This window comes from Squalius cephalus (assembly GCF_949319135.1).
Source record: "Squalius cephalus genome assembly, chromosome: 25".
In the NCBI taxonomy this organism is placed as follows: domain Eukaryota; kingdom Metazoa; phylum Chordata; class Actinopteri; order Cypriniformes; family Leuciscidae; genus Squalius; species Squalius cephalus.
Window position 1 is genome coordinate 23934564 of NC_137146.1, and position 15302 is coordinate 23949865.

The 15302-nt window shown below is 36.7% G+C and overlaps 1 protein-coding gene and 1 long non-coding RNA gene across 2 annotated transcripts; both read right to left on the reverse strand.

Moving 5' to 3' along the window:
• Nucleotides 1-465: 465 nt before the first annotated feature.
• LOC307153864 (uncharacterized protein) lies at nucleotides 466-3966 on the reverse strand (the record flags this gene model as incomplete). Its single annotated transcript, XM_079863618.1, has 4 exons — nucleotides 3695-3966; nucleotides 2663-2857; nucleotides 2496-2575; nucleotides 466-1444 (listed from the first exon to the last, which is right to left on the reverse strand). The coding sequence occupies exons 3-4, from the start codon at nucleotides 2546-2548 to the stop codon at nucleotides 466-468; spliced, it is 1032 nt and encodes a 343-aa protein (XP_079719744.1). The 5' UTR covers nucleotides 2549-2575; nucleotides 2663-2857; nucleotides 3695-3966.
• A 9006-nt stretch (nucleotides 3967-12972) lies between these two features.
• On the reverse strand, nucleotides 12973-14121 carry LOC307154004. Its single transcript, XR_013820247.1, has 3 exons — nucleotides 13862-14121; nucleotides 13375-13538; nucleotides 12973-13253 (listed from the first exon to the last, which is right to left on the reverse strand). It is a non-coding gene; the product is annotated as an uncharacterized lncRNA (long non-coding RNA).
• Nucleotides 14122-15302: the final 1181 nt, after the last annotated feature.

Sequence of the window (15302 nt, forward strand, 5' to 3'; positions counted from 1 at the left end):
GACCTCTGGTCAAAGACTGGAGAGAACATAAGAGCCAGGTAGAAATCTGACTGTTTGCTTCATGGCTGGCTGCTGCTCTTCCTCATTTTCCTTTTTTTTTTTTTTTTTTTTACAAACAATATACTGATTCACACCACAATTTAGTTTTAGCTTACATTTACTGACTTTTTTTAATTAATAAATTATTTATTTGAAATCTATATTAACTTGGTCTCTCTTTGTGTTGTTTAATTTCCCCCAAAGTGGGCCTGACTCATTGAATATTAGTTTAACTTCTAGCAATACATTGGTGTGGGTTCACCTTTGCTGTGTACACTTTAAGGCAAGTGGTCAATCCTGTGTTACAACACTGTTTAGCACATATTTTCTGATTAGTAACTTGACAAATTTAAATTAACTTAAAACAACCCACTTGAAGGCCTCACACTATAATGAGATATCAACAAGAACAAAGACAGTTATTGTTTACTGATAATTCATTTTATTACTGCAGATATGCATGTAGGTATGTGTAGAAAAAAAGAAGTCTGCTCTCTCTCTTATTTTTTGCATCACACCATTGTCCCGGTATATTCTTTGAATCAGGGTGTCTTCCTCCGCAAACACCACAAAATCGCACCACTCCATCCCTGTTAGGAGCAGCTGACCCTGCACCTGCCAGTAGTAACCATGACCCTGCTTCAATTCCAAGTTGCCGTCTTTCATTTTCAGATGTGGATAATCCACATAGCTCTTAATGTTTGGACATTTTATTTCCACAAGGCCGAATTCAGTACTTTCTGTTGGGTCAAAGACAACCCCATCTGGGGATGTACCTAGCCATGGAGTGTCAGGGTGTATTATGAAGCCACAAGGGTAGTAGTTCACCCTCTTGAGCTTGCAGTACTCTTTGATGGCATCAGCTTCCATTTCGAGACCCCTCTTCATTGCTGCTGTCTGACGGACCCCTTTGAGCAGCCGGTCTGCCATCTTATCTAAGGTGCATGGTTTAGCATGGCATATTTCCCCAAAATGTGAGGAAGTGAGTCTAGGTTTTCTCAGTCTATGCCAGTCTGCTGATGTACTTTGACTCCTAGTTGCATCCTCTATTTTGTTAGCCATCTCCCAGGTAACCTCAAGTGACTTGAAGTGCAGCTGTTGATGCTCAGTGAAAACGAACATACTGCATGATGTCTCCAGTCTGCAGCCAGCCAATGGCAAATCTGGGCGTGGTGGAGCGTCATGGTGAGGAAAAGGGCGACTTCTTGCCTTGGGTTGTTGGTATGACAGGGGACTGCCTGCTTGTACCAAACCGAGTGCAGAGTCCACTAGTGGCACCTCACAGGTGATACCCATTGTACAAATGGTTGGTGCAGAAACAGGGGTGAACTCTTTGTAGATCTCTGACACTCTGAGAATGGACAGGTCCAGCAACTCTCCACTGATGGCTTTGTACAGTGTGGACCTATTTGAAACAAATTGAGAAACACCAGTAAGATATATCACTTCTAGGGGTGGAACGGTACATGTATTCGTATTGAACTGAAACGGTACGGGAGTCACGCTTCGGTGCTTAAATTTACACAGAGAATACACGGTATAAAAATAAATAAAACTCACGTGCAAATTAATTGATGTAATGCGAAACTACTGTTAGATACGCGGGTTCTTTATCGAGGCGTGATCAAACAGTGTAAACATAAAAATGTACTCCATCATTTTGACATCATTCAAAATGCAAAGTGTTTAAGTTACTGTTAATTAAAATGTAATTTTAAATTTTTAGGAAAACAAATATATTAGTCAAATGTAGCAAATTCATTTTCAATTCATTCAGGTACAATTAAACATATCTCAAGGTCTTTTTGTCTTTTTATTAATTTAATTAATAAACTCATTATATAAAACTTTTGTCAGTGGACTACAGATAAACTGGTTCTATGCCTTTACTTTATTAACAAAACTTCTTTTTTTTTTGCTTTTTCCTCCATTGTACCGAACTCGTACCAAACCGTGATGTCTGAACCGAGGTATGAATCGAACCATGACTACTGTGTACCGTTCCACCACTAATCACTTAAAGGAGAAGATCACTTTTAAAATGAAAATTCTGTCATCATATACTCACCCTCATGTTGTTTCAAACATGTATGAATTTCTTTCTTCTGCTGAACACAAAGGAATATATTTAGAATAATGTCAGTAACCAGACAGTTTTTGGGTCCCATTGACTTCTATAGTAGGAAAAATATATACTATGGAAGTCAATGGTACCAAAAACTGTCTGGTTACTGACATTCTTCTAAATATATTCCTTTGTGTTCAGCAGAAGAAAGAAATTCATACATGTTTGAAACAACATGAGGGTGAGTATATGATGACAGAATTTTCATTTTAAAAGTGAACTTCTCCTTTAATGACGACAAGTAACAAAACTACAGTTTTCTTGATTTGATTGAGAAAAGTAGGCCTAACAAATTAATTAATAGATTACTAACTACTAGCCAAATTCTCACCTTACTCCCTCGGCCATGGTCCTCTGCTTTGGTTTGGCAGACAGCACAGCCATCTTCTCGACGGGACCTGGTTTAACACCCTGTGAATATAGGCCATAAGCAGCGATGAGCGTATGTGATGTGTAGATGTAGTATTGAAATTATTGTTACATTATTCCAAGACTTGCCAGGGTTCTTGGCTTGTGCCACTGTTGTTCACTCTCCGTACAGCTCAGCACTGGTGGAACAACTGGAATGTCTAGCTGAGAATAATGTGCAGACTGGAAAAGTAGAGCCACGCAATGGTTACAGAGCACTGATCCAGCTACACATGTACAGCTGTGATGGGCCAGCTCAACAGGGATTGAGTCCTTCAGCCCCACCTGTAACAAGATGTTTAAAAAATATATTTAAACAGGAGTAGTATAACTGATTTGTCATATATTTATATGGAATACTCAAGTAAGCTACTATTTATTTTTGTACACTGTTAGCTAGTAAAAACTTAACTTTTTACTTGTAAACACTGTTAGTAAAGGGATTAATCTTTTTCTTTTAATGTGGTCAGTGGAGCAGTTTAATTTGCAGGTACAATCAGAATCCCCACTTAAAAAGTACCAAAATTACAGTATAGCTCCTTAGACTTAGCAGATTTACATACACTTCTATACCTATCTTATGTGTTTCACCTTTCACATGGGATGTTCAGCATACCTGGAAAAACAAACTATACTACACCTACACCACTACATTGCTACTACAACACTGATTGCTGTTAGTGAAAACATAGTAGTAACTAAGCGTACACTGGTCGTTTTTGACGTGAATGGGGGACATGGTCAACCAAATGAACATGGTTAACCTAGAGAAAAGAAACAAAAGAACACGATTAACCCAGGAACATGGGTAACCATCTTAACACTACACTTATCCTACACTTAAACTGTGAGGTGGTTTAGATCTGTCCATTGACGGATGACATAACGCCCTCACACACACTACTCCTGTCACTGGATCTTTCTTGGACACTGAGAGGAAATACAAAACCAAATGAAAAATACACACAACCAGTTGATAATCATATTAACATTACAAGGTATTTAATAACACTAATAAAGTATGTTGTAATATTGACATGATTTAATGCGAGTTAAAATACTTGGCTGCTAGCTAGTCAATGTCTAACGCTAACAGCTGAGGTAACTGTTATCGCTACTCACCTTCAAAGTTGTGGATGTAACTTGATATGTACAATCGAAATCCTTTTACACGCTTGCAACCGGGTGCAGGTGAAGAGTGGTCAACAATCCTGTGGACATCGTTCACATCAATTTTCGGGAGGCCTTGTAAAGAACGAGTGAAATATGCCATCTTTCGCAATCAAAACCTGCCGTCTCGCTGCTATAGCAATGCCGCGAACCGGAAATGGTCGACCGCACACTCAAGGCGGCGGAAGTAGAACTCCTTAGTTACGTGCACGTAGCCTATTGTGTCAGGAGTCAGGACCGCTTCCCACGTACCGACTAGGACATGAAAAGTTTAGTAGACTATTCGCTCTAAATGAATGGTTAATGTCATGGTGCAATGAGCAGAAACTGCTCTTTGTAAATAATTGTAATCTGTTTTGGGAGCGTCCTAGGCTTTTCCGTGCCGATGGCTTACACCCAAACAGATTCGGAGTGGATCTTCTGTCGGATAACATCTCCAAAATGTTAAATACCGTTAGATGACTAGTTACCAAAAGTCCAAATCATAGTCTCTGCTGCACCAATTTAACTGATATAAATACTAGTGTAGAACATTGCATAGAAACTGTGTCTATTCCTTGTTTAGTGAGATCAAATAATAAATCTACTGCAGGATCTAGGAAAAATCTAATTGTTATTAAAACAGAAAATGTTGCTATTAGTAAACAAAAACAATTTCTAAAGCTAGGTCTTCTAAACATTAGATCACTCACACCTAAGGCAGTTATTGTAAATGAAATAGTCACAGAAAATAGCATAGATGTACTTTGCCTTACTGAAACCTGGCTTAAACCAAATGATTATTTCGGTCTAAATGAGTCTACTTCATCAGGATACTCCTATAAGCATGAGCCCCGTCTGATTGGTTGTGGCGGCGGTGTTGCAACAATCTATAGAGATATTCTCAATGTTACTCAGAAAACGGGTTATAAGTTTATTTCGTTTGAAGTACTTGTACTAAATGTTACGGTCTTAGATGTTAGAAAAAAATCCCTATTATCTCTAGCCTTGGCTACCGTATATAGAGCGCCAGGGCCTTACGCTGATTTCCTAAAAGAGTTTGCAGATTTTCTCTCAGATCTATTGGTCAATGTCGATAAAGCATTAATTGTTGGAGATTTTAACATACACGTAGATAATCCAAATGATGCGTTAGGGGCTGCGTTTACAGATTTATTAAATTCCTTTGGGGTCAAGCAAAACGTCACCGGACCAACTCATTGTCTTAATCATACACTCGATTTAATTATATATGGAACCGATCCAACCGGTATAGATATCATTCCACAAAGTGATGATGTCACTGACCATTACATGGTAACTTGCATATTACGTACTGCTGTAATATGTCATGCGGCGCCGCGTTATCGACCAGGCAGAACAATCCTTCCATCCACCATAGATAATTTCTCAAATTGCTTATCAAATCTGTCTCAGCTGCTGCCTGAACCCAAACAAACTAATAGAAACAAACCCATATTTACTAATAGAAAATAACCAAAATAATCCAAGGTTTTTATTTAACACCGTGGCTAGACTAACAAATAAACAGATGTCACCCGAACAAAATATTCTGTTACAGTTTAGTAGTAATGATTTCATGAACTTCTTCACTGAGAAAATAGAAAACATCAGAACCACAATTGTAAACGTTCAATCTTCAATCGCGCCTTATTATTCAGCCTCAATTATCACCCCGCAAGAACAATTACAGTGCTTCACAACTATAGAACAAATAGAGTTAAATAAATTTATCATTTCATCTAAAACAACAACATGTTTATTAGATCCTATACCAACTAAACTACTGAAAGAAGTGTTACCTATAGTGGAAGAGCCTCTCCTCAATATTATTAACTCGTCTTTATCTTTAGGTCATGTTCCAAGAACATTTAAACTGGCAGTTATAAAACCTCTCATTAAGAAACCACAATTAGATCATAATAATCTAGCAAATTATAGACCCATTTCAAATCTTCCATTTATGTCTAAAATACTAGAAAAAGTTGTGTCCGCTCAACTGGGCTCTTTCTTGCATGAAAATGACATCTATGAAAAGTTTCAGTCAGGATTCAGGCCGCACCATAGCACTGAAACTGCGCTCGTTAAAATCACAAATGATTTACTCTTAGCTTCTGACCAAGGCTGTATCTCAATACTAGTTTTACTTGATCTTAGTGCTGCGTTCGATACTATAGATCACAGATACTCAACAGGCGGCCCACGGGCCGCATCCGGCCCATCGGCATTCATTTTATGGCCCGCGTCATGCAAAAGATGAACGCACTTTTTTTAAATAATTTGAGCTCAAAAGTTGCGCGAATATTAGACAGTGTGATTTATATATGTATATTGCGGACGGTCGATAATCCATTGGTCGATTAATAAAAAATAACATTCATCATCGTGTGGAATGTTTAGTGAGACTTTATATAGTTACTTGATATCTTCGAAATGTACCATTAACTTGCTAGGCGCAACAATAGCAAAACAAGCGGTCAGGCAACTTGTGTGTGTGGCGCGCTATAGCTCGTGCGTTCAGAGCTGCGCACTTTCACAGCTGATTCGGGTGACGTTAGAGCTGATCTGCGCATCTCTCCTGCAGTGTGTAAATGGCCGACGATCCGCTTAACCAGGGCCGGATCTACCATACAGGCAATCTGGGCACGTGCCCAGGGGCCATTGCGCAGAGAGAGGCCCTCCGTGGTCGGAGTTTTTTTTTTTTTTTTGTGCGCCACCACGGACGCTGCTACATAAAAATAGTATACACAAGGCTTGGCCTCGATCTTGATAATTATCCAATCAGAATTAAAAAAAAGTGTATATTACATTATATGATCTCTTATTCATGCAAATGCTTTTAAACAATTCATGTGCGACAAGACAAAAGTGTGACTGTGACACACACACACACACAGACACAGACACAGAAAGAAGCGCGCACACCAGTATCGTGCGCACAGACAACACGCCAGAATACAGTTATCTTTCGTGCTTGGACTTACAATAACACACACAATTATGCCAAAATGTCCATTTTGTCGAGTGTCTTCATAACATAAGAGCTGTCTTATGATGAACGTGAAGAGTTGTGAGAGAATGAGACGTGTGTGAGATCCGCGTCTCCATCAGCTCTTAAAGAGACAGCAGCCAATAAAGCTTTCTGTCAGTAAAGTTAATCAAAAAACAAAAAGAACAGAGAAAATGACTCACTGCTGTTGACTAAAGGTTTTTTTTTTTTTTTGCTATAATAAGGATTAGTCTATATTTAATTTATAATTTATGCAATGCAGTTTGATAACTTTATTCGTTTTCGGTATATGTCCTAGGTCTACCTGTTAGACAGGCACAGGCAAATATGACATTTATTTTTAACTCTTGTATTATTGAGACAAATAACAATATTTAATTTTTTAAAAATATTATTTTAATTTGAAAACATAATGCATTTAGTTGTTTCTAGTTTGAGTTGAGAATTTCAGCATTAAGCAAGTTAACTCATGTTTAAACAGTAGCAAAATATAATAGCCTGTATTTGCTCAATGATTTTCTTCATACATTTTTTTAAAACTCTGAGTAGCCTATACTTTTTTTAATCTACTTCATGTTAATCTACCTTTTTGTTCCAGGTAGTTTTGTTGTTTTTATTTTCATGTTCAGTATAATTTTAAATTGGACAAAGACTAGCAAGACTTACCTAGGAAGGTGTTTTAATACTCTCTTTTTTGCATTAATATCGCAAGAAAATTATTATCCAGATTTAAATTTTTATTTTATGTTCAGTATTACTTTAAATAGAACAAAGACTAGCAAGACTTACCTAGCAAAATAGGTAATAAACTGAATTTCTATATTAGTAAAAACTGTAAATATTGTTATAAATAAAGTTTTACGATGCAAGTTGTAATTTGTGGCCCTTCACATTTAATATGGTTTAAATGTGGCCCCCTTGGCATCTGAACTTGAGTACCCCTGCTATAGATCATACAATACTCTTAGATCGACTACAAAATTATACTGGTGTTCAAGGACAAGCATTAAGCTGGTTCAGATCATACTTATCAGACCGCTACCATTTTGTCTATTTAAATGGAGAAAAATCGATCATAACTCGAGTAAACTATGGAGTGCCGCAGGGATCTGTGTTAGGCCCTCTGTTATTTTCAATATATATGCTGCCACTTGGAAATATTGTAAGGAAACATGGAATTAGTTTCCATTGTTATGCTGATGACACTCAAATCTATATTTCATCACGGCCGGATGAAAACGCTGAATTATCCAAACTGACAGAGTGTGTTAAAGATATAAAAGATTGGATGACGTGTAATTTTCTTTTATTAAATCCAGACAAGACAGAGGTAATACTTATCGGTTCAAAAAACCGCCCACAAAACCTCTTACAATACAACTTTAACATCGTAGGATGTCCTGTTACTTTATCCTCTACAGTAAAAGACCTGGGTGTTATACTCGACTGTAACCTGCATGTCTTTTGAAAATCATATTTCATATGTTACAAAAACAGCCTTTTCCACCTTAGAAACATTGCTAAGCTACGTAATATCCTATCAGTTTCTGATGCAGAAAAGCTAGTTCATGCATTCATGACCTCGAGACTAGATTACTGTAATGCTTTATTAGCTGGTTGTCCTGCATCCTCAATAAACAAGCTACAGTTAGTCCAAAATGCCGCCGCTAGAGTTCTTACTAGATCAAGAAAATATGATCATATAACACCGATTTTATCATCACTACATTGGTTACCTATAAAGTTCTGTATTATTTACAAGGTATTGCTACTGACTTATAAAGCCCTAAACGGCTTAGCTCCAGTTTATTTAACAGATCTATAATATAATAATAATCCATATAATCCATCGCGCTCTTTAAGATCACTAAATTCGAGGCTTTTGGTCATACCTAGGATATCCAGATCCACCAAAGGAGGGAGATCATTTTCACATTTAGCTCCAAAACTCTGGAATAGCCTTCCTGATACTGTTCGTTGCTCAGACTCGCTCTCCCAGTTTAAAACTAGATTAAAGACGCATCTTTTCGGCCAGGCATTCATATAATATTTTTAATCTTACAGTTCAAACTACAATCCGACCTCTAGTTCATAAATGCCAGAGGAGAACTGGCCCCCGACTGAGCCTGGGTTCTCCCAAGGTTTTTTTTTTTTTTTTTTTTTTCTCCATTAGGTCACCTGATGGAGTTTTAGGACACCATTAGGTCACTTGATGGAGTTTTAGGACACCATTAGGTCACTTGATGGAGTTTTAGGACACCATTAGGTCACTTGATGGAGTTTTTCGGTTCCTTGCCACTGTTGCCTTTGGCTTGCTCAGTTGGGGATATTTTGGGGATATTTAATTTTATTTTATCAATCAATAAATTCCACTAGAAACAAACCTTGTTGTATTATTGTAATTTAATACTGTGAAGCTGCTTTGATACAATCTGTATTGTGAAAAGCGCTATACAAATATACTTGACTTGACTATAATGAATGGGATGTGGTGGGAGAACAATTTGCTTTTAGTCATGGAACAAACACCAGTGCCAGTTTCATTTTATTTGTTGAAGAAATATAAAAAGGTCTTTAAGTGTATTGCTAACAGAGTTTGCGGTAACATGTAGGTCCTATTTGAAACTATACACACACAAAAAAAAAATGTGTGTAAGAAGACTGGAGCTAAACAAGTAAGGAACCTCATGGTCAATCTTGTGAGGTCCATTAAGTTTATTTAGTGGATGTGAAGAGGAGGAGGAATGTAGAAGTGGTTTAGAGTAGCCTATTAAATAAGAAGAAAGTAGTGCTAGATAGATTATATTTAAGTGAGATGTGGAATAATAGGCTAATGAACGCTTACATGTTTTATTACTGACTGACAGACAGGTGACCTGGGGCTCGTTCTTCGTACGTCGCTAACTCAGTTAGCTGGATTTGATTGTTGACGATTTGGCATGATCTTGGATCGTTTGGTTCTTCGAAGCTCATCCTGGACTTGCTGTCATAGCAACAGCTGCGCAAGCTTAAACCTGCTCGGGAGCAGGCTTATTTCATGTAAACAGGATTAGATCGCGGCTTCATAAGCGGAGCTGATACGGGACGTCCAGCGCAGCGCGATAGTGCACTTTCTGAGATGTTTTTTTTTTCTCGTGACTCGTGAGATTGTCGTTTACATTATTAAATTGTTGGAAACGCACATTTATTTTCGACTTGTCGGAGTCTGGCTTTAAATACAGCACAAACTGTTTGCATTGCCCTAAGATTATTTGCGAGTGGCTCTTTCGATGCAGAGAACTTGATGGAAAGTGCTGTCTGTCGTGTCATTTGGAGTTTACCTGGCGCTTTTAGGTTTAAAAAAGTTTTTTTTTTTTTTTTTTTTTTTTTTTTGTGGCATTTCCAAGCCACTTTTTTTTAAAGCAATTTTTTTTAGGCTATCATCATTTTTTATGAAGATCATACAATCATGACCATGCCGATTACAGTATATGTCACTCAGGCTTCACTAACGTGATACCATAGACTATAGGCTGCCATCAAGGCCTCAATGAAGGGGATTATGTGAACAGAAAGGGGGATTATGTGAACAGAAAGGGGGTTCACAATGTAAATGTGCAGCCCAGTTACAATTGGGATTCTTAATATTCCAGATTAATAATATTATATCAAATAAAAAAAGGCAGTTGACTAAAATCTTCCATAATCACAAATGTGAAAGCAAAAAGGCCAGGATCTGTGCATGACTTAAGAATTTTCAGAGATTCACATTCCTGCACATTATTTGAAAGTGGTAAGGAAAGTTCCACAATTAAATATCAAGCTCACTGTATTACATACACTTATTGATCCTAACAGAACTGCACTTTTTCATAGGTGATTATGACATGTTCCTGCAGACAGGTGTTTTATGACCCCATTCCCTGACCCAAACCAGTTACAATGCAGCACCAGGACAAGGGCACACAATGAAATGAACTTTGGCTAACTAAAGGGAAGATTTCAGAGTCTGAGAAGTCTGAGGGTTGCACACCTGACAGGGCCTGTGACATTGTTGCATGTGCCATATTACACAACATTGCAAAAAAACCCCCAACACCTTTCATTAAATGTTTAATAAAAGACAAATATGCTTAGTTCCTTGAGTTTTATTTCAATTGTTCTTTGTAAAGAAAAGCCAGTGGTAAAGTGCCTGCAACAAGAGATATTAGACACATGCCTCATGCAACAAATAAAAAGGAAAAGTTGGCTATACACTGCCCACCTGTAGGCCTATGTCTCCTCTGTCTGTGCAGACTCTTCTGTAGGCCTTTCTGTAGATGTGGAATCCTGCAACTTATATTGCAGCCATAAAGCATACAAGTATAAATTAAGTAAAGTTATTTATGCACTTGCAGGCTAGTTCCTCCATATGACATGTTATCTTAGAGGGTTTATTCACTGTCCAGTGCAATGGAAACAAATGGACATTACAAAGTCTTATACTTTCTTTCCTTTGGAAAGTTAGAAAATGTCCACTTACTGCACATATTTCAGCCACCACTTTCTTGGGAACAGATACAAGTGTTGATGTATTATGTAAAAGTGCACAAAAGAGGAAAACACAGTGTCATACAATGAACTACACTCGGGAAAATGTGATCAATAACTCATGGCAAAATATTTTTACATTAACATAAGTTTATCAGTTTTCACTTTCACAAGTCAAAGCAATTCATCATTACTTTTAATGCGGCCTTCATTTAATGCAGCAATATTTGTACAATTATTTTACAGTGTAGGCTACTAAGATCTTTTCTTTTTTTCAGCCTTTTTCTTGGTTGCTTTTATAAACAGACAACCATTTATTTAGCAGTGCCTTTTATAGAAGAGAAGAGACTATAATATAACTAAAAATTACCATTAGGCTATATGTAGAATATTTTTATACTTCACTTTTATTTGTTCCCATGTTCTAGTGTGGTGACTCTGACATTACAATGAACAAAGTAGCCTAATTATGCAATTATTAAAATACAAAAAAGGCTAATAAGTGATAAAAACATCTAACATGGCCACTTCTAACGGATTTAAATTGTCTGCTACTTTTTGCCAGCCCTCTCTCCTGGCTTTTGCAGACTTTGAGGTGTTCCCTGGCGTTTTGATTAAACATTAAAATTCCGAATAAACTTCGACTAAAAGTTCTTGCTCTGCTGAGGAGAAAAACTGTGCGCGCTCTTTGGCCACGCTGAACAGCCAATAGCAGCGTTGCTGATCAATGTTTCTACGATCGATACATATCCCCTTTTAAACCAGCGCATGAACGCGCAGTTATCTCAGATAACTCAATCCAGCTATACTAATCATAAACAACAGGTGAGTTCGAAGAACCCAATTAGCCGGATCATGATTAGCACGATGATATCATCTTGGATGTGTCATTTGATCTCGGATGTAATAAGCAACGTACGAAGAACGAGCCCCTGATCTGCACGTCTCGAACCCAAGTATAGGTCTCTGCGGAACAACAAGAAGGCGTTTCCCAAGTATTGGGCGTTTTCAAACCGGTCTAGGCATTTTCCAACCATCCAATTAAAACCGTACGGAAGCCCTATCAGAAGCGGAAATGCGTTATTATTATTTCTCGTACAGAAGCCCTTTCAGAAACGGATATGCGTTATTATTTCTCGTTTTTTCCATGTTTTTTTTTTTCTTGATTTTTACTATTATGTCGATATCGCGACAACATGTATGTCAAAATAAAATATGTGTATAAAATACAGGCTACAGTACCTATTTTCTTAAAAATTAAATTTTAAAAAAGTGTTACATTAAACTACGGAGAGATCTTTATTATGGAATTCTTTCATAAACCAAATTTCCCGTTCTTATGTTATAAGATACAGATCTTGTATAATAGCCTGTGAGTGTGTATTATTTTATAATCTCTCATACCTGCATGCAATTTTTCTCTAAATGTAAACCTTAAAAGCTAATTTTTCAAAATATGATATTTATATGTAATGACTGATATTTAAGTGATATTTGTAGCTTAGATTAAATGATATATAATGTAAAACGTATCGACCTTTAAATTAAGGTAAAATGTGTTAACTTAGAATAATGACTCTGAAAACTTAAAACATTAGCATCACTTTATTGACCGTATAGATACTGTAACCAATATGATGAAAAACTATATTGATAAATGCAGCATTCTCTACTTAATGTAATAGTAAAAAAGAGAGAATCCAATAAAATAAAATAAAATAAAATAAAATAAGCAAGCAATAAATGTGGCAAGTTCAAACATGAGGAACACATTGCATGAAACATTAGATGCTTCCTCCAGCCTCATAGAAACAGTCGTCTCCGCAGTATCCTTGGAAGTCATCAGAGCCAAAGAACCCCTGCATCACACCTCTTTGCCCTCTTCCTCTGTAGCCTTCACCACAGTCTTTGTATGTAGTCTCACAATGGAGACATCTGGATAGACTGTATGGAACCCTGTACAGGTTTCTGAAATTTTCCAGTTCACGACACCTGAAAAAAAAAAAAAAAAATTGTCAGCTGACATCATCGTCTTAATATTCAACCATACATAACTGAGAAAAAACAGAGAGAGAGCTGTGATTAACTAAACAGTGACACTAATAAAACTTACTGTCCAACCACCGAAAGTGAGCCTCTCGGCGGAAACTATCCATGCTCACAATGCTGTTGAAGCACCTGCAGGTGAGGGCAAGGGAGCCAATTGCAACGTCACCATCTTGAAGTAACAACAAATACATGCCTCCTGTATGTTCAGGGGTTGGTCAACGGTTGCCACTATGAAGGGACAAATGAAGAACATCAGTAAATGACAGTCAACATTTACTATAAATAATAGAGCACCTCAAACAAAATAAATCATAGCAGTTTTGTGTGGCTTGTCAATCCGCCTTCTCTTTCTTTGCTGGATTTCCATCTTGATAAATTTATGACATAAAAACACATTAATATAGTATATCAAGTTTCATTGCATGAAGATATGAAAACTAAAAGTCACACTAACTGTAAAGGCATTTTGCAATCCTTGTCATTATTTTTTAGAAAAGGACTAATAACAATAAAAAAGAAAGAAAGAAAGAAAGAAAGAAAGAGTCAAACACCTTGGTGGGAATTTCTCCAGCAAAAGGACAGACCACCATCTTCTTATACTTGGTATGTCTGACTATAGTTGGAAAAAGCACAAGTTTATCAAAACAATTCTTAAACTTACAGAATGTTTTTTAATGAGCTTGGAAAACACACCTGTGAAAAGTCAAATGTTCCCCCCAAGATGACATAGAGAGCATACAGCAACATGAATTATGTATTAATAACTGCACATATGTTTAATTCTGACATGGCACCTGCAGAACCAATAGTAGCCATTGATCCTACCATTAGAATGAAGACTCCACAGCTGCAAGACAGCGCTGTGGTTGAGGCTCTTGTCCTCTCCGCTGAATTGTGATGTGCTGAATAGACAACAAATTCATCCATTTTAATTGAAAAAAAGTTTCCTCTTCTGTACATAATCATTTTACATTTTAACATTCATCCATTATGTTAGTCTATAGGATTGACTACACATGTGAGGTATTAATGCCTGCACTGATATAATGAAGAGTGTTGAACATTGACTAGTGAGCTGATCTCACTGCTAAAAAAGGTCAAATCTTGTTTCTATTTAAATCTAGTGGTCTGCAGAGGTTTTTGTTAGGGTTATGTTTAGGGGTACATAATGGGTTATGAGATATAATATAAATAACAGAAAAATTATAAATATTACATTAAAATTGATATTAAAAATAATAAACTTAACAAGCAATGCTTTTTCAGCTTTTCTGTGGAGCTTTTCTTGTTTTCTTACAGCGCACCTCACACTCAAACACCATTTCATATATAAAGGGAGTGTGTTCTGGACTTAATGAAAACGTTATTTATCCAAAATTATTATAGTTTTTAATAATTTTTTAATTAGATAAAATTTTCAGTCCGATTAATGTGCACAACACTTTCCTTAAAATGTATTTATAGTTATTTTTTGTACATATTAGTACCTATACCCCCCGGTTTCACAAACAATTTTAAAGCCTATAGTCCTACACTAAAATGTATGATCTTAAAATATATCAGTGCCTTTGTTTTGTCGCTTTTTTTTCTAAGCATGTTTATGAAAATTATTTAAATGTCCTAATTGAACTATGGACTAATCCTGGTTTAGGCTAAACCCTGTCTGTGAAACCGGGCCATAATGTCCTGGGGACATAAATGGCACCTATTCGGTGGAATAGTCCATTAACATTTGTTTACAACTATTGTTTTCTAGTCTGACAAGCTAACTATTTTTTTTATATTAGAATACTCCGACAGGAAAAAAATAAGCAAACTACCACTATCAACACTAAAGTAACAAATTATGCACCAACAAGTTAGCGAATGTTTGCTAATGGTTAGCGATACATTGTAAGTGGCAGACCTCTTGGAGCTTTTTCTGTCTAATCATGTTGCAAGCAAATTTACACAAACTAATTAAAACGTTAACTTAGACAAAATGAGAATTTA